The 25,748-nt window shown below is 36.3% G+C and overlaps 1 protein-coding gene across 2 annotated transcripts; it reads right to left on the bottom strand.

The window, feature by feature from the left end:
- Window positions 1-79: 79 nt before the first annotated feature.
- LOC116173386 lies at window positions 80-25,748 on the bottom strand. Of its 2 annotated transcripts, none has more exons than XM_031490828.1 (9): window positions 25,611-25,748; window positions 18,729-18,917; window positions 4,006-4,218; window positions 2,463-3,101; window positions 2,234-2,410; window positions 2,007-2,186; window positions 1,775-1,954; window positions 1,305-1,722; window positions 80-964 (listed from the first exon to the last, which is right to left on the bottom strand). In XM_031490828.1, exons 1-9 carry the CDS (start codon window positions 25,681-25,683, stop codon window positions 544-546), a joined length of 2,490 nt encoding a protein of 829 aa, XP_031346688.1. In that variant the 5' UTR covers window positions 25,684-25,748; the 3' UTR covers window positions 80-543. The 2 variants fall into 2 exon arrangements, with proteins under 2 accessions (XP_031346688.1, XP_031346689.1); XM_031490829.1 differs by lacking the exon at window positions 25,611-25,748 and adding an exon at window positions 20,289-20,348 and having other exon boundaries at window positions 81-964.

Below are 25,748 nucleotides of genomic sequence, written 5' to 3'. Positions count from 1 at the left end.
CTACTTAAATAGTAGCATATATCCTAAAAGAAACGAAGAAAGGAAAATTTGTAAAGCTAAATTAGGAGATTCAGTTTATTTATAACGTTACATCCTTATCAATACTTTACTTACATTTTTTAACAATAATTACACCATGCCGAAGGACAGTGCAACTTAAATAAAAGTAAAATGATGCCTGATTGAATGGCACTAAGTTTCTACCTTATCTACTCTATCGAACGAATTATCATTATCTTTAAAGTAATTGTTTGGTATAAGTAACATTTAAATAGACTCTTAAAATTCTAATCACATATCAGTTCTGTGTGAATTTCATTAGCCTCTCCTTTGTAATCTTTTGTTTCTAGAAACGTCTAACCCATTTTGCACAGCAAGGCAAGGCCAAGGAATTCACTAATTATTCTTTACATCCAGTCGTGACCACCTAAAACTATTTACACGCTTAAATTTAGTATAAATAATATTGTAAAATTGCGTCTTCGTGTGTCCAAAAAAGAGAAGCTATTCTTCGACTTCTAGGGTGACTATCATCCAAGGTTGTCAATATCGCTTGTGCTCCCTGTGAGATGGGGGTCTGGAGTCTCGCCAGTCCCGTCCTTCCTTATGTTGTCGAATGTCGTGGTGGTGATGGTGGTGATGGTGTCTCTTCTTCTCGCCTGATGACTTAGGTGGACTGTTGAATGCGGATGAGTCGTTTACGACCAATTCGGAACCGTCGCGGTGACGCTCGCCGTTTCGGTATGGTTCGTCCAGCGTCTCTTTTCGTCTAGTCGGCGATTGATTGTCGGCGTTCGCGTTCTTCAGGCCGGACTTGCTACCGGCGGATTCGTGAAGATTCTCCCACGCCTGGCGGTAATATCGATTTAGTCCGTTCCGCGATTCGGAGCTGGACGAGTCGAATGACGCTACTGTATTGCAATCGGGCGACGCACGATGGCGGTAATGTTTGGCACTTCGATTTCTGTAATTACAACAGTTACCATCCCATGTTGGTGCATATCCAAAAGCGTTAAAGCGTTTAAAGTGCGTTGTGCGGTGCAGTGCGGTTCGTACCTTAAGATTAATAATAAACTGCTAAATTGGATTGGAGAAGTATCCAGCTCGATGTGTACGATAGTTGCGTGAAAATTCCCTACGGCCTATTTGTTGGTCAGGGAAAGGAAGTGCCAAAAGTGTGTACCATCGTGATGGCATTGCACTTGCGGCCGGTAGACGATGCGACGATCGTGCCGAAACGCCCGCACTGCGACCGCACACAAAGTTAAAGGAGAAATGACATGACAATGCTACTAGGGACTAACCTTCGTACTAGTATCACCACGGTTGTAACAATGGCTGCCAGGAAGATGAAACCTCCGAAAGCTCCAAGCGCAATGATAGCTCCCAAGTTTAGCCTTGCTCCAAAGGCTTCGCGTCTTTCTCCATCGACTGAAAGCGGTACATTAACTGTAGGAGTATTGCTCTGTTGCACATTAACACTGCTACTGGCAATTTCGTTGTCCTGAGGATGCCCGGCTATGATTATTTGAGGTGTCTTGGGGATTTTGGTTGTAGTTGTCGTCGTTTTCTCGGTGGTAACCTTTTTGACTCGTTCAGGAATCGCTCTTATTGTAGTTGGAAGGTGCGACTTTGAGGGTTTCGTCCTTATCTTCGTCGTGGTGGACTGAGTACTACTGTTGGTTACTGGAGCAGTTACTAACGCTGGGGTTGTTGCGTCTTCTAAAAAACCAGGCGAGTTTTAATTTAAAATTGGCTGAAATTAGCCACTTACCTAAACACGTAGGTGGTAAGTGATCATATTGCCCATTAGCCATGCAGGTTATTTTCCGAGGGCCGCTAAGTTTAAATCCAGTATTACACGCATATTCGATGACGGTTCCGAAAACAGTTTCATTATCATTCGCAGTCACAACTCCGTTCAAAATTCCAACAGGGTTCTCGCACTGTATTGCTATTAAATCAGAGTTAGTTAAGAGCCCTGGTAGACAGCGACGGCGCCTTACCTTCGCAACGTGGTGGTGGGCCGTTCCATCTTTCATCAATATCGCAAGCGAGTTGTGCCCGTCCAACCATTTCAAAACCTTCCTCGCACGTGTAGACCACCCTACTCAAATATCCAATGCTGTCGTTCACCAAGACGTATTCACCATTTGCAATATCCGCCGGATATCCGCATGAAATGCCTAAAACAAATTCAACTGAAAAATTCTGTGCAATCGGTGCGGCTTACGTTTGCAAACGGGAGGGAATTCGTTGTAAAACCCAGTTTCTAAACAAATTCTATTGGAAGGGCCTACCAAGAGATGTCCTTCGTCGCAGGCGTACTCAACGCTAGTACCGACGTTAAAGTTTTGCGCAATCATAGTCGAGTTAGGTGGTTGTTCGGGACGCCCGCAAGCGTTGGGTTCTGTAATTCAGTAAATATTGTCACGACATCAATGATGGAGTGAAATACGTACGATGCTGGCAGATGTAATTAAGGTGCATGCCACAGTCGGTATCAGACCAAAGCCACCCTTTGGTCCCATCGTAACGTGCGCACTCTCCGTTGCCAACAGGCAAATTCCAAAATGAGACAGTAACTTCTTCCCCGCTTAGCCACTTCCAACCAGCAGACTGCTGATCTCGTAACGCTCCCATCCAATATTGCCCGCTGACGTCGCTCCTATGTCTCCTCCACAGCTCCCAACTGATGAAACCCTGCAGCGCTGGGTTACTCTCATCGACCAGCGTACCTCCTCGACTCTTGCAGAAGCTTAGAGCCTCTCTGAATTTCAGCGGCTGTCGGTTGTAGAATATGTAGCACTTTCCGTTGTAAGTCGCCGTACTTCCTGGCGGTTGATCGCGAAACTGAGGACACCGTTCAATTGGCAAAGCTTGGTCGGTATACACGAAAGCCTCGCATATCGACAACTGGGTGGGCGCCGGTGCTTCGAGATGAACGCTGACGAAGGCACCCGGCATCGGAGGATTGCACGGAAGAAACAGGGGCTGGCCCTCCTCGAGGAAACCCGTGAACCGATTACACAGAGGATTCGTGCCCAAATCCGGTCGGTTATTGCCTACCCTCACGACTATTGTTGCAGGTTTATTAGGACCTAAAAATAAATCATATTTACGGAAACAAATTTTTGGGAAAGTCGCCTTGCGTAATAATTATTTCCTCTAAAAATTATTTTCCATTGAATTGTTTCAGTAATTTCGAGTAATTAGATGAGAGATTATAAACGTTTTGAAGATTGAAATGATTACATGTGTCGCGTTAATTAAGCGATTACTTAAGTTCATTTAAATTTCGGGCCGTCTGTGCTAAAGTATTTTGAACTTTGATGTTCTTCAATTACGACCGTTTATTTTCCAAAATTCCGAACTTGTCTTGTCTTGTGTAAACAAAGACAATGGTCCTTTTCTGCAAATCGTTGTAGCCTGGATGTATTTTTGGCCAATTGTTGACAAAACGACTGCCAGTGCAATTTCAAAGACAAGTGTGTACTGGTTTCAACAAATATTTACGACGCAATTTCAATGTTTTCACCGACTTAATTTCTTACACTGCGGTTTACAAGCGACAAAAACCGGTAACACGAAAAAAAGCGGAAAATCCGCCAAATTAAGTGAATTATCACCAAAGCGCGCAAAAACTTTCATTTCGTCACATTATTACTATCTATCAAACCATTTCGCCTACACGCTTTTGGCAAATCATTCTCAATTGTATTAATTAATTAGGTGTACGTTAACTTCCGTTAAGCACATTCGATCGTGTTTAGGAAAAAAAAGTAAAAAGAAAGTCAGTTATATTACAATTATGTGGTATTACCTACGGCTTAACGGTTAAAGTAACTCGCGTGCGGACTGTTATAAAGAAATCTATACGTCATCCGGTTTTTACACACTCTTCACTGTTTATTTTACTTTTGATAAAATTAGCATGGGAATTAGATTTTCTTTAATTGAGAATACCTGTTCGGTTAATTACAGAAAGTAAAGAAAGTTAATTACCGCAACAGTGTTTCCCAAAGTCCAATCTGACAAGCTGCACCATGTACGGTTCCAGTAGGTTGACGTACCACCACGGTGTAGTTTCTGGTTTGGTAAGGGTGCAGGTATCCGAGCTGAAGAACGCGCTCGTGCTGCCATCGATCGCCTTCTGCGGTATTCCGCCGTTTTCCGTACTGACTTGCATCGGTGCTTTTCCGGCCGCCACATTTAGCACTGTAAAATATTTCATAATTAATAAATTGTGCAAAGTAATTAATGGATCTTCAATGTTAACCTCGCGTTAACGGTTTCAGATTATCATAATTGTCGGTATTTCAAAATTTTAATAAACGGATGTTTTCTTATTGGCAAATAAGCGTAAGTAATATAAATTGTTGTTTACTTTCAACAATGAAAACCTTGCATTAATAATTTCAAAACAATCATTAATATTAAATATTTATTTCTAAATTTGTAGATGAATCTTCCATTCATTTGATTCCGAAGTATTTTTCTTTTGTTAATTTCGTTAATTTTGTTTTCATTTCATAGCACAATTTCAGTTGAATAACTGAATCGAAGCGAAACATTTCGATTAACAAAAACACAAAAAAGACAAAAAATCCGTTCAGTTTATTATAGTTTTTTTTTAGGTTTTGGTGTCTAATTGTGACTACAAGGGTTTCATTACTTCCTATTAAATATAAAGTTCCATACAAATTTAAAGATTTAACCTACAGGCTTGTATTTAGAGGTATAAACCTTGACATAAACCTTGAGAACTGATACTGGAAATTGTTTAACTCTTGGTATTAGATGCTGAAGCTTGCCGTGAAGGTTAAATGTGAAAAACACAGCTTTATTTATTTCAAAACTAGCTAGAAAGAATGCTTTGGCTACGCGACCCAGCACTCTTTCTTTAGTTAGGCGCATTTTTTGTAAATATTGCATGCCTAAAGAGTAAAGGGTAAGAATGTGTTTTGTTTATGTAGCAGATTCTTTCTGTTGGCAAGTTGTCGCTAATAAATTTTAGTAATAAAACCACGTCGTAGTTCCTTTACTGCAACATTTTTCTAATGCCATACACAGAAACGTTTGTGGCCACTGCAGCCATATACAACAAAAACCTCGACAAAAACCAAAACAACTTAAATGCGTTTTGGCAACGAAGCAGTCATCAACGTTTCTTCGACAAGCTTTTACGTTATATACAATACAAGTACCATTTATTGAAATGCCTCTTGAATTCATCTCTTTGGGTCATGAGTATAAATTTTAAGGGGGGTAGATTAGAACCAATGATTGTAGAGGACACAACACCCAATTCACTTAAACTGAAATGGTTTTGTGAAGTGAATCTCGTATATAAACTAACAAAAACAACTCAAAAGAAATAATTGCGTTTCAAAATTCCATTTCATTGAGGATAAAAAAGTGTGCATAATTTTAACAATGTTTTCCTCATGCGTCCTTAAATTTCTACCACCGTTTAAAGGTGTAAACCATTTTCTATCCAGAAGATGACTTGTAACAGTCGAAACTAGTCGCAAACAGCAAATAATGGGGAAGTTTTTGCTGTAATTTGTCTACAATCAAACGGGCGGATGGTTTTTATGACCCGAATGTACGTTTTGGGGGTTCTGCCAGTGCCAGAGTCATATGTTGTAAAAATGCACCAATCAATCAGGTGACTTTACTTTTGTAAACATTAATTTTGCGGGTTAGACAACGAAACTTTTTTAAAATAATGACGATTTCGACTTATTTTCCGATATAAAAATGGTGGGATATGATAAAATGATACCATTGCCAAAAACTACAATTTTGGATAAACTGGCGCGTTTCCATTAAATTACACTGCACATAAGATCTTAAAATGTTGCAAGACCACTTAAGGCAAAAACCGTCTAATTTCTGCAATAACCTAATAAATTCATTTTTTTCTCCTCGCCCATTAACCCATTTTTTTAATCGCCCAGAACCTCAATGGGTCGAATTAATTACGCCCGCCGAAGTTGACTGCTGTTGCCGCACTTCCGGCTATAGCTTTTTAAACTTAAAAACCAAGTTTCTCGAATTTAAATATCAATTAAGTTAGTTAGTGAAACGACCAAGTAGGTAGTAATGAGTAATATCGTTTTGACCTTTCTTGCAGTTATCGGCTATAAAAAGAAAGCGCGGTGCTATGCGGGTTATGAGAAAAGGTCGATGTGGGTTACCATGCCGTTTAGTGCAGATTTTCTGAAACAGCGTTTCTCGAATTTTTAGTCATTTAGGTTTTACCACGTGGCTTTGTGTCGCCAATTACCTTAGTCCGGTTGAACTACATCCAGGTTTTAAAATGTCGTTTACTTTCATTTAGCGTGTGTATTTTCTATTTCAGAAATTACCGGGTATGGTAGATTAAATATAACGGTGTGATGCGTCTAGGTAATTACAGTATTGATTTTTGTAGGGGTGCATATAACTTTCACGATCGTGAGTATGTGAAAATTCTTAGAAAATGTCACACTTTCCACGTTGTTGTAAATGAGGAAAACCATCAATTATGTCAAAGTGCATCCTCAGATAAACCAATTAATTGCCAGATTCATAAAAAACCTGTTAAAAGAGCTTACTTTTTAATAATGATGTTGTGCCAATTTCAAGTACATTAACTTATGTAAATTTTTCCTAAGTGGGCCAGTTGGATCACACCCGTAGATTTTAGCGCGTCTTAATATTTATTATTTAAAATTCCATACAAGTTCATCAGTTTTTTTTAAGTTTCTTTTATTATGATATTCAGAATTATACGTAGCCGTTTAACTACTTTTTTAACGGTTCCACTTGTCGTCAACATTTTAATTCCAAAAACAGGAAATTAGCAACTTTAAAGAATTAGAATAATCAATTATGTTGGTAAAGTGTGTGATTAGTAAGGATAATAATTATGACACATTTTGTTTTATTTATGTGAGTTTATGTTATAGTCAGCATGTCATCTAGTTTAGGGAAAGTTCCAAAAAGCATCGATCGACATTTCCGTGCTGGACTATTGTACGAGGCCATAAATGAAAACTAATGGCGTTTTCGATTGGTAAAGCTAGTGCAAATTCATGACAATTGTCTAATCGAACTGAATAATGAAACATAAAAATTAAATTACTGCCACACGAGTTTTACCAAGTCAAAACGTATCAAAAATTAGCTGCTGCCAAATAAATTTCTACATACATTTATAGTTAACTTTATTTGGATTTGGATTTTACAGTTTGGTTCCTATAGCGTTAAAAAATCTCATCGGACACCTCAATACTGGCAGCCTTCGTATACGGAAAGTTTAATTTTTACATTTAATATGTATATTGTTATAGCTCTGTCACTTCTTTTCGATGATTATGTTTTAAGAAGTGTCCTATCCGTATGGTTCTGTCACAAAAAAAAGAGACATGAGTCCTTCCAGTATCAATAATAGTTATTTGTACAACTAATTTTGAAAGTGATACTTTTTTCATGAATTTGCAGGTTGATTAATGAGGGCGAAATTTTTTTGCATAGTGATCCATAATAACCCACAATTGAATAATTTGATTGACATTCACGATTTATTGTCACTCAAAAATGGATGCTATTGTTTATAGACGGGACTAAACTCCATAGAAACGCATAGTAAAAATCGTGAAAAAAGTACCTACCACTTTCCAGACAATTTTTCGTTTAAAAAAGTCCGATAATTTCATCACTATGTAAAAAAGTACATTTTTCACACCGTTTAGATGATAAAATTCGTAATTTCTACGTTTAACAAACTTCTAAGGAGTGACCTATTTTAGTGGTACAGAACATCTCCTAAGTACCATGCTTCCTGTCATACAGCCTGTAAAGCTGGCGGTCCTGGCAGTCAAGACGGCTGTTAATGCGGCTTGAAAACGTCTGTACCACCCATACGCTACGATACGAGACTTTGATTCCCAGCGTAAAAAAAAAACTGATTATGACAATATGGTTTCTAGGGGGTGCTCGATTTAAATAAGATCCCCTCTTTCAAAATCAATAACGCACGTTTACGATTTGCTTAAGGTGAGTCAATGTATGTAAATACTTAAAAAGTATTTAAAAAAAAGTTGAAATGAACCTTTCTAACTTAGTCTCAGTAGGCAAAATTCTAATATAAAACAGAAGTCGATGGTTAATTGATTGAAATGACTACCAAAAGGCGTTGAGTGGGAAAGTGAAAAAATAGTATATTATATACCGCGGGACTGAAGTAGTACTTTTAATCCCGAAGGTAAAGTTTATGGCCCGACCGAAGGGAGGGCCATAATTTACCTGAGGGATTAAGACCGCTACTTCAGTCGCAAGGTATATACGATATTTTTCGTACTTCCGAAACCGAAACACTTAATATGTATGGAGTTAGAGAACGCGTTCTTTCAAAAAATCACTGCTTAACAAGTTATCATAGGAACGTTGCGTTGGTATGACAATCCCTATGCCATGGTAACAAAAATAATTTGGAAACTGTCATTGCTAGTGTCATAATTTTGGTGGTGGGTGACAAAGGTGTATTTGATATTGATAAAAAGCGGCCAAAGTAGGTAAAGAATTGATACCACCGGAATCCAAAAAACTATATGAGCAGCAGTACGATGCGTTTAAGAAGTGCCGCATACAAAATGTGGAACAACCTACTGAAATTGCCATGTTAGTAATTTCATCCTTCCGGGATTTTCGTCTAAATTTAATCCCGGCGGGACAAAAAGTGACACTTCAGTACTTGTCATAATGGAGTGAAGTTGTTACTTTAGTCCCGGAAGTACGAAAAATAATTTATCCCCTTGAAGGAAAGTTGCACTTACATAGATGCAAATTGCATTTAATTTTCTTGTTAAAAAAGTATCACTGAAATTTATTCATTCCAGTACACACGATCCATCTAATCATTCCGCAAGTAGGTTAAATTTCTTTATGAAATACTTTTAACTTGCTCAGGATGCATGTAAAGTGTGCTAGAATTTGGCGTCAGCGCCGTAACGAAATAACGGACGCAGATTTAAATGCTACCGATATTTTTATCATTTTTGTAACGTTTACCAGGAAATAATTCGGGTACGATCTTAGTTTGCAATTAAGTAATCCGCCAATTATAAGATTACTTACTGTTATTATAAAATTATACGCGCCAAAATGCTATTAAATTCTTCCAAAAGCATCGCCGGTAATTAACTAATCGGGGTTAAGCTTAAGTACCATTAAATTACTAGACGAGAAAGTGTTGAAGTAATTCTTATGCAAGAATAAGCCAATAAGCGCCCAATTAGCACGATTTATGAAAATAAAAGTGCGAAAAAAATGAGTTAAATAATAGAATTTCTGCAATTAGAAATGATCTTGATGAGATATTTCCTACATTCCAAAACGCGTCGATCTTGTGGTCGATGACCGTCGGTCACTGTTTCTTCATCATAATGCTTACACTTTCTGAATGAGCAAAAAGGGGGAAAAAAATTACAGACCTGTTAGATTTATCGATATTTCAATCAAACTGTACTACTGAGCTCTGCACGCAATACTTCAGTTTTCTTTTTCCCATTAACTGAAAGTTCACCTAGCTGACAGCCGTATAAGTAATTGCGAAACTTTGCACTTCCTGACTATGCGAGCGCAACGGTCGCCGCCGATATTCTTAATATTATTACCGATGGTTTGTAACCATAAACAAGATCAATTAAGCCATTAGTTGAGTTAACGATTTTGGTATGGTTACATAATGAAGGATGCCAAAACTGTTATTATTATTGGAGGCAGTTCCGATTCCGGAATACTTTTGTACGTGCGGCACGTTCTCGTTTTGAAAACCGCAAACTCGTTATCTGGAAGGAAGTGACTGTCAAACCAAGTCTTTAGCACTAAGATTTACACAGTTTCCTACAGTAAATGTATTTGCTTTATACATTTTTACTTTATTAAACAATGGAACACAAATAATTTAAAGCTTGTTATGAGTATAGAAAATGATTCTCTCTCTCTCACCTCAAATATAGGGTTTTGAGTGAACTTGAGCCCTTGAATGGAACCCAAACCGCACTATTACCAACTAACTAGTACAGTAGTGGAAGTAGAGCTAAAGAATGATCGCAAAAAACTCAATAATTCGACGAAAGACAAGCAAAGGATTAGAGAAGGAGCAAGGCATTAGTGGCAGCGCAAGCGAACGTTTCACAAAGACCAAGCAGATTACAGTTGTAAGGCAAAGTGTATAGTCTTGCCTCCACAATCGAACAAAAAAAACCGTGCCGCGAATAGACGACTTATTGTTATTATTATACTTGGGATACCTCCTCGCACCACTAGGAACTTCCCCTGTTAGTGGTATCGGCATTTCGTCCCAGGATTCACTGCAGTCGTAAACGTTGGGCATTGAGCTACAACCGTATTAGATGCAAATCAGTACATCCCGAGAAAAACTAACGTGATAGCAGATACCTTATCTCAGCCGTCTTGTGCCCCACACACAGAACAAGAATACAACATCGGCCTTGTGTCAATCCACCTCCCTACTCTATCTCCGGAGTTCATCAGAGAAGGACATCAGGTTTTCGAAATTAAGAAAATAATCGACTGCTTCGAAAACCTGACAGTGCCTCGCGATGGGCCGACAGGGGACATTGTATGTATTATTTTAGCTCCTAGTACGTCATCATTCTTGCAACACATATTGACTAAGAAGTGAATTTTCTTAATGAAGTTTAAACTATGGAAAACGTGTACCTATTTAAATTTCCGTGAGGTTTCCTTCTAGTTTTTCAGGATACCTGAACCATACCACATACAGTAACTATCCCTGATTTCTGAAGATCCTTTTGCACAATGCAAACCTCAACGTTTCCTGCTAGTTTTTAATGTTCTGGAAATTCGACTTAAAATTCTAAATTTAGTGCCAGTCGAAGACTTCCAACTCCAAGTTTCTCTTGAAATTACTACGAAAATCAGCATATCGGAAGGACTTATGGAAATGACAATAAATTTGGATTTTCCTTTTGGAATTCCAAAAAAATTTTGGAAAGCCTACGGTTAAAATGAAAATTTTCTCAAATGTTTCGCTCCACACCGACTATCATCCAAGGTTTTATTTACGAAATTTAGAATAACTTGTCGAATTAAGAACAAATTGTCGCAATTTTTTGTCACATGGGAATAAGAAAATAATATGGCATCTTTACCTTAAAACGGGGCTTTTAATTGATATTTAATTCCGCTTCTCAAATTTCTAGTACTTTCGGTATATCAAACTGAACCATTCTTAAACTAGGGTGCATATTCATGCTTCTTGTTCTTACATAATTCTTTCAGTTTTCCGGAATATACTACTTTAATGATGCAATTACTCCGATGATGAATTTGGGCTATTTGTCGATTCTGAAATGACTTCAGTTATTTCTCGATTTAATTCCGTATTTACATAATTCAATGTAGGTACTTTGCGGTCACCTGCGATTTATTTCACTACATTCAATTATTATTAAACGCGTAATACTGCGGTAGAATGCAAATTCGTGGTTTATTTTTTCACCAACCAAATCCGATTTCTTTTCCTAACAAAAAACACTGAATACCTATATTTCTAACAGTAACTGTCGACCTGCGATGTATACAAATAACCCATCTGTTACAATTAAATCTTCAATTAAGCTTCGCACAATACACTACGGTAAATTAGGAGGCATTCCAATCGCCGCCGCCGGTTTTAAGATGAATTAACTCCGTGTGACAAACACAAGTTTCGATTCCTAATGTCTAAGTACAGTTTACCCGACGTTCACTTATAATGCCTTTCGCAATAGAAAATCATTGGAAGCCGAACTTGTTCTCGAAGATTCTTAGCATTCATTCCACATGTGTTATTACAGTTACCGAGTAATTCCGCGCTGCCATGTTTGGACTGGGACGTATTTACCCATCAAGAAGATATTATCATTTACAAGTTTCAAAGTTTTTAATGAACTCAAAATGTACAGAACTTGACAGTTTGATTGGATATTTCTAGGTTACATTAGCGATAACTGCTCGTTTGTAAAGGTAATAGACGATTTGCTTAAGAGATTTAAACAATGCTCCCCATTCATAATATTTTTTTTACAAATCTTATTTATGGTAACAACATTCGTAACTTTTTATGCAATCGCATACCAACTTAAAAAAGTTGTTACTAAACTAATGTTAATGTTAATGATGATGTTTGATCATTGCTGGGAGATAAACGTAGGTACGTGTTTGCTTATGTTGTACTCGAGAGGATACAAAAAATTCATTAAATCAAATTACGTACCAGTTTTGAGGGATTCCTACGAAATTCTGCATTTCACGGAAGAGAAAAATAGATGCAGACGATGGAAAACGAAAGAAATAGGGATGTAGGGCGAAGAGATTTTGTAACGCCCTGGATTTGTAGTTGCCATTTTAAGTACTGTAGGGTATTCCAATATCCGTATTCAGGCTTATCAGAAGACTGGTCTATTGTTACAAGGTAATAAGTTCTGAGTTCCGGAACAGTATACCATATACTGATACATTCTGCAAAAGTGGACTGTGATGGTTTCGCTTGAATCACATTCGATGCTTCTTGTTCCTCGAACTCGTTCGGTCCCGCGTAGAGAGTCATCTGATTTATGTGCACTGCCAATGGTTTTCCTTATGGTAGCTTCCGTATCCGATATATTAAGTCGTTGATTCACTGGCCATACAAATACTTATGAAGATGCTCGATTGACTTAACAATTTCTTTCGGGTGACACTGTAATTGCTTCCGGTTTACTGAAACATCCAATAACTCTTTCGTGTCCATCCTACATTTATAGGATAGTACAGCACCATACCAACATTGCTAGTGTCCGTATCTAACCCGAAGTAACCTTCCTTTTTTACCAAAATTCGACTACACCAAAATTTGTCGGAAAAACACTTTTTCTTATTAATTTGGGTGCGTAGAATCCAAATCAATTCGTGCTTTTTCGATCAGACTTCTCAATCAAAAGTTATAGACTAGAAACAAAAAAAATTCAAAGGGCTGTAACTTTTGACCTAGTAGCCCAATCTCCGAACTGTTTGAAATTATGGATTCTACAGGGCCCATTCTATAAGAAAATTTTTTTTCCGGGTCGATCTGAGAAAACTTTTTTTTCGGGGCTCAAAAAAGGCAGTGTTTTTAACCTTCCTTTTTATTATACCTGAATCACAATCTCCGTTTTAAACACTCAAATGCGTGCGAAAATAGTTATTTATGCAATGAGTGTATAAATGAGGCGAAACATCTCACTCACCAATAATCGCCGATTTATACATGAATTGCATACAACGTTTTTTCGTCGACTTCACTGGGGTAGGTAATTTTAAATTGAAACTTTAAAATCAACTACAAAAATTACAAACGAAATTATGAGCTCCGACGATTTTTCACTAAATTACAGCTATTGTCGTTGCTATGGTAATGTGTTGTTTATGTTGCTTGCTCTGCTGCGGAGACGATTTTAACATTATATCCACTCAAATCAAAAGAAACTTATTGGAACGGTTTCGATCAGTTCGGCAATTGATGGAATACAATGAATTTGAAAGGAGATATTTCTGAAAATGTCACGTTGACATTTTACCTTGAAAAGGTACGTGAAATTAGAATGTAATTAATTCTTTTGCAACTGTACTAAAGTACGTGTATTAACAGTGAAAGATATGGAAATGTTCATCCCTGTGGTCGACGTACTCAATGTTGAAGGTAAAGTAACTGAATACCTTAACAATACCTTATCCGAGGAGCTACACATACATACATCAGGATATGCTTTGCTGAGATCGTTTGGCGACCATACTGGCTGCTGATCTCACTTCTCACTACATTAAAACCGAGATTAAAATGGTTAGGTGGATGGAAGTTCTCAGCTGTTGCCGAAAGTGAATTGTTATATAATTGTCATTTCCCTTTAATAAAATGGTTGTTATGTATAAGTGGTTGCTAACGATTAATGGTTGCTAACGATTAATGGTTGCTAACGTATAATGGTTGGTTGCTAACCATTAATGGTTGCTAACGATTAATAAGCTTCATCATTGTACTCGTCACTAAGGGGTAATTTATATTGTTATCGAGAGGTCGACGAAAAGGGCCTTTAAAACACACGTGCTTTAAAGTTGCTAAGTAACGATACTTCAAGTATGACTTTTGAAACTGTCATCTGGATAAAATAAAAAATCCTCTTAGGTCGCTTTCTGTAAATGCAGAACATTTCTTTGGCTTTTGTACCTATCCTTTGGTTGAAGCTTTCACAAACGCGCGTCATTTAGGGTATGCTTCCAAATCTGTTCCACTTTTTAATCGCAGCATTGTTTTAAAGTTTTGAATGAATGCACCAAAATATAGAAGATTTAAATACCTTTGTCATTTCCTTCATATATGCCAGCATTATGGATGCATTTAAGACTGTATTCGTAGGTAACTTCCTATTCATCCATGGAAACAACTTTTCATATTCTTTATAACAGGCTTTACTGGATTTGGATTTTACACCTACCAACGTTTGTTTAGATTTTACAAGCGATTTAATGGACGATGTATTATCTTTTTCAACGGAAATCGTTTTATTTACAAAGATGATGAATGATTATAAGCAAACGTCAAGTGACATTTCCATGGCAATCGTGAAATTTCGAACACCCAGCCCACTTAATTAAACATGTATTCGAGTGTAACGTCAATATGACTTCATTGTATTTCCTATTTTTAAATTATACTGCAGGTATAATAAAAAATACTATAAGATACACGTGTATAATTGGTCTTTAAAGCACTTGCAACGTTAAAGGCACTCCGCTATGCGTCGTGCCCTTAAACTCGTTGCGCGTGCTTTAAAGACTTGATTATACACTTGTATCTTAATATACTATTTTTACCAAAAATCGACTACACCAAAATTTCTCGGGAAAACACTTTTTCTTATTAATTTGGGTGCGTAGAATCCAAATCAATTCGCACTTTTTCGATCAGACTTCTCAATCAAAAGTTATAGAAACCGATTTCGAAAAAAATTCAAAGGGCTGTAGGTAACTTTTGAACTAGTAGCCCAATCTTGGAACTGTTTGAAATTATGGATTCTACAGGCCACATTCTATACGAAATTTTTTTTCCGGGTCGATCTGAGACAATTTTTTTTGGGCTCAAAAAAAGGCAGTGTATAACCAAGGGCGGACTGGCCCGGCGGGGGCGGGTGGCGATTGCCACCTGGCCTGTAGATCATACTGGTTCGGTTCACAATGGTTCGAAATTTATAAGTATGTGCTGTATTTAGTTTCTTGCATTATTAATAAATTATTAACACGTTTCTCTAATTGTGGTTGATGTTAGGTTGTTAAAAAATTCTGTTTTAATTGAAGCGTTTTACAATGAATTTATCATCTTTTGTCGTAGCATGAAAGTGCTGAAATACAATGATAGGCGACGCACCTCGTGTGGAGTGTGTATTTTGTTACTTTTAATTATCAGCTGCAATTAAAGAAAACTGTATGGTAATTGATTTTCGAGAAAGGAGTACTTTAAAATGTTTTTGTGGTGCACCTCAGAGCTAACCCCCTCGCCACCTTCATTACTACACTAATACTTTAATGGCCCGTAAGTACCCAGTCCGCCCCTGCCCGAAGTTGCCTTTTCCTCTAGGGTAGTTAAGCACAGGAGTTAGTTTGGTCTTTCGGATAGACTTAATTATCCATCACTTTGACGCATTCCAGCATACCATTATCTTTGGAAGCATTTTCCATGACTACCGTAAATTTCCCTACTCTGTGCTTTTCCGAAAAATTCTAACAGAGCTTGTATTCATACTACACCGCGATTTATTCCACAAGGATCATCATAATGGACAAGCGTGTGACATCACTACGAAAATCATAGAGACTGTGAATTACAAAACGGTAACACAACTCCAGGCATACAGTGATTAATAAGATTGCACCGATTGTGCAAAAGGCAATGCTAATTAACATTCTGAACGGTAATGAAACCGAAAGAAAAAAGCAGCAGTAGTTACTACGATCTATCATTACAAAACAAATTAAACAGTCACGAGAGGTTACTTTGGTAGGTTAATTGAAAAACCGCGGGTTCGTCGTCTAATGAATCGTTAAACTCTCCAAGTAGCATATAAACGATACACTGCGAATGATTATCGTTACCCAACAATTCAATTATTGCAAAATCGCTGCTTAATATGTACTACTGCTCGAAGGCAGTTTTGATCCAAAGTCACGTTTTCGAATACAGGAAGTCCATTCAGGCCTAATAACGGAAATACCAACTGTTGTAAAAATTGCATCTCGATTTAATTACGAATTGGTTGATTTCAATTCTTTTGCACCTGACAAAGCAGGAAATTGACATCCCTTACGTTTGGAAGTTCACATGTGGGTTTGTGGTTTATGATCTCCAATTCTTGTGTAAAGGATAACGGAAAATTGATTTCATTAGACCATTACTTGGATTACGTTGGTAGTGTGTAAGGGAAAAGAAGACTAATGTTAATGTTTACTACTCGTTTCTAACGGAATAATTGCGATGCCAAAAGAAATTGCAACGAACTCGATATGCAAATTAAACTTGTTCGACGTGACTAAACGTACAATGAATTAACATAGACTGACACAAATTCATGACCAAGACCTTCGGTAAGGTACAAGTCAAGGCCCCTCAGTTCATTATAATATTTTCGCAGGCGACAACAGAAGCTATCGGTGGCTCCTTCTCATATTTTATATTAAGAATTGTTGAAATCGAACATAATATAGTCTAATTACGACAGTAAGACACTTTTCCTTTTTACCGTTATTGTAAATTTGACGTTTACAAGTGCCGATTCGTTTAAAGAGCAGCATAGAAGTGAGTGACTTTAACGATGAGCTAAGAAACGAGCAACAATCGAACAATGAATTCAAACTTCAAGTAATAGAAAGTACCTGCATTTACTTCGTGAGATTAGAATCGTTGCCTCTTTATTAACTTGGCACGATCTTGTTTGTATGGTTTCTGTGAATTAATCTGGATAAAGCATACGTTGGTACGCAAAGCTGGAATTAAGAACTGAAAAGAGTAGCTTAGCATAATCTTGGTAAACGTTTGGAATTGGTGGCATTTACCTATGACTCTAGTATGGAAAAGGTAATTTTCGCAATTTTGATCAAAACAAGCCCTTTTGTAAATTATACAATCTAAAAAAGATTTTTTATGGGCAAACGATGGGTAAACATCAGAATTAGAGACACATTGAACCTTATTATTGAAGACACATTTTCACAATTCAAGTGAAAATTTTACTGTTACTTACTTGAGTCAATTGGAAAAAAAGAACCACTAATCTGAAACATTTTGACCGTGCTTTTGTGTTTGTGTGCTATTTTACGCTATCGGCATGGATATACGATCAATTCTTTACATTTGACAAAGTTGATTATTTTATGGCCGTTTGCACCGGCAAATTTAAGCGGAGCTTAGCTTAAGCGTTAAAATCCATGACAATAATCGCTGCCATGGATTTTAAGCTACGCTCCGCTGAAATTTGTCGGTGCAAACGGCCATAAAATAATCAACTTTGTCAAATGTAAAGAATTGATCGTGTCCATGCCTAGCGTAAAATAGCACACAAACAAGCACGGTCAAAATGTTTCAGTTTAGTGGTTCTTTTTATTCCAATTGACTCAAGTAACAGTAATATTTTCACTTGAATTAAAAAAAATATAAAACAAAATAACTTTCATCCATGATAAAAAAGCATTTTAAGAAATACGTCAAGCGGACATTCGTTCGTTAAATAGTGGAAATCAGGACGTATAGAGGGCGGAGAAATCTTTGGGTTCCAAACGAGAGATGTAGGAAACAGGGAAAATCACTACCTTATATTACAAAGAGAGGAGTGCAATTGTTATCAGCGATGGAACAAGTGAGGAAGAAGATGAGTGAGCTGTTTGGAAGCCCAGAAATATAGTCACCCGGATTGTCTGTTGGCACATCAAAAGTACAAAAGAATATAAAAATCCCATCAGGGTTTACACCACCAGTTACAGCAGTTAACACACCTTCACCCATGACGAAATGGCCACAGCTACCCACCCACTACAGAAGAGACAGTTTGAGAGCCGTTCCAAAAGGGAACATCTGTTCCTATAGGTAATTTTGGAAAAGTTGCGCATTATACAATGTTAAAGCATTCATAATTTTCAATTTGTGACCTGCCGCAAAGCATAGTACGGGTTCCACTCGTATCAGACCGGCTCCAAACCTCTTTCACAAACTCGTTTCTAAGATTTTAATTTTCCGAAAATTTTAAAATGCTCTATAATGAAATTTCATATTACTTAAAAATCCATTTAGAATTATGAACGATTTGGCCAAGAATTCTAATAGTAATACCAACATATAACGGTAGAGATTTCAATGCAACTGAAAGACACAAACCCCGTATTTTACACTAACTAGAAATGTATTGTTAAGTGTAACAATAGTGGCGTCATGTCGAGTACGCTTGCAATGTGTTGTTGCAAAACTGCAGTTGTTAATTAATACAGAAGAATAGTGTTTACGACGGACCAGTAAGAGATGTGAGCGCCTATCAAAATAAAGAAGAGGCGCACTCGGTTTGGTATTACGCCATTAAAAGCACATTTAACTTAAAATTGAAACAGAGCGGAATTTACGTCCCCATTACAGCAGTTACGAGTTTACTTACCGCAAAATGGTATTCCTTCAGGTAACCACTGTCCATGCTCGCATACGCGCCTGGACGGCCCTAAAAGCTCGAATCCTCGTTCGCACGTATACGTAGCCACCGTTCCAGGTCCCAAAGTTTCGTCCGAAAAGATTACGTTAGAATGTGCGGGCGCACCAGGAAATCGACATCCATCCTGCACATCTGTATCTGCAAACAAAACCCACAATTAACCCAAGGAATGCGTAATAAGTTAAATTGCAGTATAGAAGAAATAGTTGTGTCAATTTAATCTATATCTTTATTATTACATAGTCGATGTATCAAGGAATTTAGTTCCGCTCTGAATGATTCACGCAGCATACTTCCTCGATCGTGGGATTTTAAGTACAGGTGAGCTGAATACGCAATTTCGTCCGATTTGGCTTGCGAAATGAAAAACTACTTGTTTTCCTACAGGAGAATCGGTTACCAATTTCGTGAGTGCAATTTTTCGGGCGATTCTAATAAATAAGATAATAGAAAGTATCACGGTGTTTTTAAAGTCTGTCACAAATACAGTAAACCTCCTTCACAACGAGAACAATATCATGGACACTGTACCAGTGACCCACAAATTCCCAACGAAGGAGCACTGACTGCACTCGACTTTAATAAACGTAATCTACCTAATAAGAAATTTTATCATAATGGTGATTCATTTTTTAAGCTTGAGACCGGAAAGTCTTTCAATGATTCTCATTCTTATATTATTATTGTTTATATCAGTTAACCTAATTCCGCTTCAATAAGTGAAGAAAGTGTATAATTCTTTGCAACTTTACTTTGAGGTCACTTCATTTGTAGTACTTAAATATTTGTGTACCTTTTTTACGAGGGGGCGACGGGGCAAGAATTCACTTTTTAGTGACATCCGGTTGTAAAATGTCTTCGCTCGTAACCAAGCAGTTTAATCACCCCGTTTTCCGGAAGGGGTACCACACACCATCAGCTATTTCTACGTTTTACAAATTTTTCAGAAAATAAAAATTAATGAACACTTTAGTTTGAGTTCATATACCATGTTCGAATTTAAACTTCCAGATTTTCGACTATACAGTGAAATTGAAACAGGTTAATCCCTTATTTCTTCTTTACAGATTCAGGTGTTGCCAAAGAAATTATATGTACAGGTGTGCCCTTTTAAGCTTGTATTAAGGAAATTGAATACTATGTAACCGTTGTAAAGATACAAAAGAAGAAGGTATCTAAAATCTAAGACAATATTTAGTATCATACCAGGATACTCTTTTACTTTTCGTCAGGATGAAGCGAGACTTGGCTTGTAATCGTTTAAGATCAATCAATTCTCTGTTATTTACATCGACAAATCAAGATTTATATTTACCAAGTATAAGTTTTAATTGCTTGCATGTTCCTTTATTTGCACATATCCCTACGATCTTTTTAATTATTTGAACATTTTAGATGTGTTCAATTCCACATGACATCGTGGATAAGCTATGTTTAAAAGATGGAAGCTTCAAATACAAAAAATGTCAACTACACAAATATAGAATTATAGTCACTTTATGGACTCACCACTTTCACGTCACTTTATGGACTCACCACTTTCACTTCACCCTGTTTTTTTAGTCATTTATATTTCATGATACCTAAAGAGTTTTTAACCTTGTTACCGATATTAATATCATTTGTTTTTGACGAATCACGTTTAAGGGTTATTTGAAATCCTCATTTATTAAGACCTCCTAAAATTGACACCGTTGAAACTTGCCACCGGAATATACGGCCCCGAAAACTTTACTCTCCCGCTAATTGCGATAGTTTCTTATCCAAAAATCCCTCTTTAACTTTCAGCGCATGTTTCTAAATCGAAGTTGGGCTATTGGTTTACATTTGGCTTCTTCTTCTTCAAAATATCCCTTCAATTTTGCGTTTCTACCTTAATAACCTTAAATAAATAAATTCAGTGAATAAACTAGTAAGTGTCCATTAAGTGAATATCAAAACAATACATTTAAAAGCAAAGTTCATCATTAAATTCTTGTTGAAATCTCCATATTTATAGAATTTGCTGTCCACTTAACCGAGAAACATAATATTAGTTATAATTACTTTAAATTTTACCTTCTTGCACACAACTAAATTATACCATTGAATTTATTCAATGATTATACATAGAAAAAAGAAAAGATTTCAAATGAAAGTGAGGAAGTAAATGAGTTGGTCTTAAATCCAGTCTTTACTCAAATATTTTATTTCGCTATTCTGATTTGCTGATTGATAATTGTGACTATATAGGTAGCAGCTTCGTATCTCTTAATCGTTTAAAAGTATTTCGCATTTTTTCTACTAAAAATTACTAATCTATGACTTTTCCACCACGTCTTCCAAAGTTTTTTTTCTACTACAATTTTTATAAAACTCCAAATATTAATTCTACATAACTTTTTCATGTCTTCTATTCGTTAAAAAGTAGGTACCATTCGTTTCTCCGTTTCTTACTAAATATTTCTAATGTGGAAATCTTCAAGAGTTTATGGCACTTCTTGAAACCTGTTATTTTAGCCTATCGAAACACAATTTTCTCATTTTAAACTTCGCTCATATACAACTCTCATACAGGAATGTTCATTTGAAAACTTCCCACCACGGATTTATCGAAGAAAAAAAGATTTGTCAAGGGGGACAACTTTTTAACAAAAAAATACTCCACCCCTTTTCACCCTCTGCTCCCCAGGGTCATTCCCTTAAAAGTGGTGTCGAGTAATAGCTTGTTTGAAAGGTCGTTCGAAGTCCTTTATTTTGACGTTTGATTTTTTAAAATCGGTCGATTCATTTCCGAGAAAATTATCCAATCCGAACTTTCAGGTTAAATTAAATTAAAATAACTGACAGCAAATTAAATTCTTTCTTTCCAATAGCAACAAATAAGTGATAGTTTCTTTATTTTTGTTTTCTATAGGTCGATTAAATAAATTAAACGAAGATTTTTTTAATTTTTTCGAAAACGAATGGCAGATTTTAGTAAATCAAACGTCAAAATAAATGGCGTCGAAAGACCTTCCAAACAAACTATTACTCATTCCCACTTGTCATTTAAAATTTTTAAGGGAATGACCCTAGGAGTTTTTGGCTAAAAAGTTGTCCCGCTTGACAAATCTTTTGTTGTGTCTCGGCGTTTTTTTTTCTTTAATCAATGGTTTTCGATAAATCCGTGATGGGAAGTTTTCAAATGAACACCGTGTAAGTATATGACCCAAAGTTCTTTTTAGGGCAAATACGAGTAGCTAAACCGAGAGCTAAACCGTACTTTTTATTTGATTTTTGCACGTTCCTTATTACTTTCATAGCAGCATTTTCTGTTGAACCAGCATTTCGGAAGTCAAGGTTTCTTTTTAGATATGTTCTTGTTCTTTTATGGTTTATGTTTTAGAGTTAAATAAAATCTTTCGAAATATTTTAATAGAGTTTCTACATGGACATTTTTTGTTTCTTTTGTTTATCTTTTTTACGTAGGTTTGATAATTGCAAACAATTCCAGGCCTCTAGGAAAATTCCCCTGAACTAGTAGTTCAAAACTGCAGACGAATTGGACCTCAAGTTGTAATTCTGGGTAAAATTCGCTCTTTTTATAAGGCGAATTTTCCTAGAGATTGAGTTTTTTGAGGGCGAGTTGACTTGAAGCGGGTTTTTTAGAGGCTATAATAGTCGGATGCAAATAAATGAGGAGGAGGAATTTACCCGAGGGAGAGTTTTCTTGTGAATGAATATTCCGCAAAGTGTAATTTTTTTTAATTTTGTTTTGTCGGGCGCGGTTGCGAGAGCTCTGTTAACTGACAAATTCCAGTATTTTCAGGAAAATCTCTGCCAGAAAGTAACTTGATTTTGCTTTCACTGCACCACCCTGATGGTTTTATTATCTCATTGAAACAGAGATTGAAACTTATTCGATAGTTAATCTCTTATGAGATACGTTCCATTCCAAGAAATTAACTATCTGGTTATTTAACTAATAAATGAGAAACGTACCATTCGTAGTTTATACCCTACACATATTTTAGACGAGCAGTATTAGTAGATTTCAAAAGGGCATTACCTTATGGAGAGCCTCACCCTCGGCTTCACCTGCCAAACGTAAACAAAAATTTGCATAACTTCAATGCAACCGTTTCAAATGTTTGAATTAATAAGAAAATTAAAAAATTATAATTTATTAATACTAAAGGCATTATGAGGTAGTGTTCAGCAAAGCATTAAGAATAGTAAAGAAGCGTAAAAAAATTATTGCGTACACGTACATCAAATCAACGCACCACTATCATGGTAAAAACCTGCAACAAATGAATGAAGGGCCATAATTACAAATTTCAATCTGCGTTAATCAGATTTCTTTCTTCTGGTTATGCCAAACATTTCGACTTTCATTGTAATAACCCATAATGTCATTTATTGTGCCAATAATTATAATATGAAAAAACGAATTAACAATACAATGCGATCAATAATATGAGTTGCTGTCCAGTCACCTTTGGGATGTTTGTTTACATGGGAATTTGTATTTAACTGGAACTTCCAAAGGCGACTCTACAGCAACTTATTTTTGATCGCCCATTATTATTTTAGGTAAAAAGGGAATTGCTCAGTCAGTCAAATGTAATAGTAATAACTCGAGTAATAATATACTTTGACAACAGGAAATAATGGGATAATTCAAGTAAAGAAAAAGATACGTGAATACATATCGAGTATAAGACAATGTTAAGAATGGAAATAATAACGTCTTTTTAATTCATATTTTTGAAATATAGTAAATAATAAAATAAAATACTATCCAACCAGCGAATACCAGAAAGAACAGAGAACGGCGTGTTTCATTTAATAATAAAAATCAAAACTGTTTATGCAACAAATTAAAAAACCTGAAGCTTGCAGTACGTCAGAGAAACAAACTAAACCTGAATCCTTCAGTAAAAGTTAAGGGAAGTAAAAGTTGTAAATATCGCCAACGTTCGAAACGAAAAAATTGAAGGGAGGTCTTTAAGATGTATGAAACTACACAGTAAGCCCGATTGCCTCAAAGTGTTCAATGAAAAAATTAACGTTTTCGATTTGATATTAGTGGTGCCTGATCAGTACACCATTTTTAGTGGCGTCAATTAAATTTTGCATCATGTAGTTAAAATTAACGGATTTCAAATAAATATCAAATAATAACGCTTCGATTTTGAAGAAATTAACTTCTAAAAATGTTTTAGAGTCGTTGACGAACATTTTCAATTTTTTTGTAGGTCTTCAAGAGCCTTAAACAGTTCAATACCAGGAGATACTTCCTTCAGTTTAAGGTATTAAATGTAAATTAAGGACAGTGGGGTGTAATTGTTTAAAAATTTATATTGAAACAGAGCTCAACCCTAAAAAAGTCAAGTAATTAATCACTTGCCTCGCTGAAACTAACCAATGAATATAAATACTCGTACCGTACCATGTCAAAATTTAGATATGCCACATGGAATCCTTAATCTGGAAAAAAGGCCTTTGTGAACACTTTTTTTATTCCTCAAAAGTGCCTTTGATTTGCAATTGTGAATCTTGTTTTGTCTGGGACCTTTACTTGATTGACATTGCTATGAATTGCAAGTGGTCGAATACTACAAGAAGAAAAGTTCCAGAAAGGTTTGAAGTTCAACACTTTGTGTCTTTTTCAAAAAGGAAAGTTATTTAGCAATTCTTTTTTTGTTTTTTACAAACCACAAAACACAAAATGGCTCAGTAAAGAATTTATGTAGAAAAAATCGTATTATGGGATAGTAGGCATTTCGTTCGCTAAAAGTAATTTACTCCCTGAATGATTCAAAACTAATTTAAATCTGGACAAATTCAGAGTTATTGCATAATTTCTATAATTTAAGAACGAATTCCTATTTTTAACAAAAGAGAGTAATTTCAAGCCTGGTTAGTCGTAGATTTTTTGCGGGGTCATTAAAATTATGTTCCCACTGTAATATAAACATAACTTGTAAAATCTAACAGATTGTAAACTAACAAAGCCAAGCAAATTAAGTTAACTTTTTTCCCGCTTCATTACAGGAAAGAGGTATAATGTCTCAAACGGTAACATTGGCTGTATTTATGTTTGAAAATTTTGTAACCGTACAGTTACTTAATCGATTTAATAGTTGTAAATGAAAACGGTACGGTTACCATATGCCGTCTCCGATACGTCTCCGCGGGCAATGGGAAAAATGTGCGTTTAAATAGCCCATTGTTAGTTCAAGTTCAATTAGAAATCGCACGAGTGTACTGCTCAAAAAAAAGTGAACACAAATTGGGCTAAACGTGAGCCTACGGATCCGTGAATTGTAATTAACGACATCGCCATTTAAAGAAAAAAAAAAGTAAAACGCCAATAATTGAATTATCTAACAAATATCATTCAGTTCCCATCGTTACGATTGTTTGAGGAAAAAAGCGGAGAAAGTGTAATTGCTACCTTTTACCACATCAATACTAAATGAAACATGTCACCGTTATTCTAATCCCTGCAAAATTCTCACACATTTTCCTTGTTAAACTAGAGAAAGCGAAAGGATTAATAAGGAAAAATCGTCATTAGAAATAGTTCAATTTTACCGCTAGTTGAAATTAATCATTAGAGCCATACCCTATGTTGAATGTGTTACATACCGATTTAAAAAAACTAAACATGTTTATTGTCAATTAAAAATGTAGCGCGTTTAAAGTAGGTTAAACAATTTCAGGTCGGCATTGATACCACCCTTAGGGGTATTACTCAGGTAGATCTAAGGTTTAAAGGGTGTAAACTGCATTCCTTTCTAATTCGATTCGGACGGTGTGGCGCAAGGAATGTTGAATCTGGTTCGATCGGTCTCAACTTACCCTGAGCGAAGGGTGCGTTAATTCCAAAAAGGGTAAAAAGGCACACTACGTAAGTCCACTGACACCAAAACATTTTGTTAGCACCTGTCGACGTACCGGCCGCTACTGACTTTAGAAGTACTGCCGCAATCTTATGGA

This window comes from Photinus pyralis, unplaced genomic scaffold, assembly GCF_008802855.1.
Source record: "Photinus pyralis isolate 1611_PpyrPB1 unplaced genomic scaffold, Ppyr1.3 Ppyr1.4_LG6, whole genome shotgun sequence".
NCBI lineage: Eukaryota > Metazoa > Arthropoda > Insecta > Coleoptera > Lampyridae > Photinus > Photinus pyralis.
Note: the sequence above shows the minus strand (reverse complement) of the source record. Positions and strands in the feature narration are given on the sequence as shown.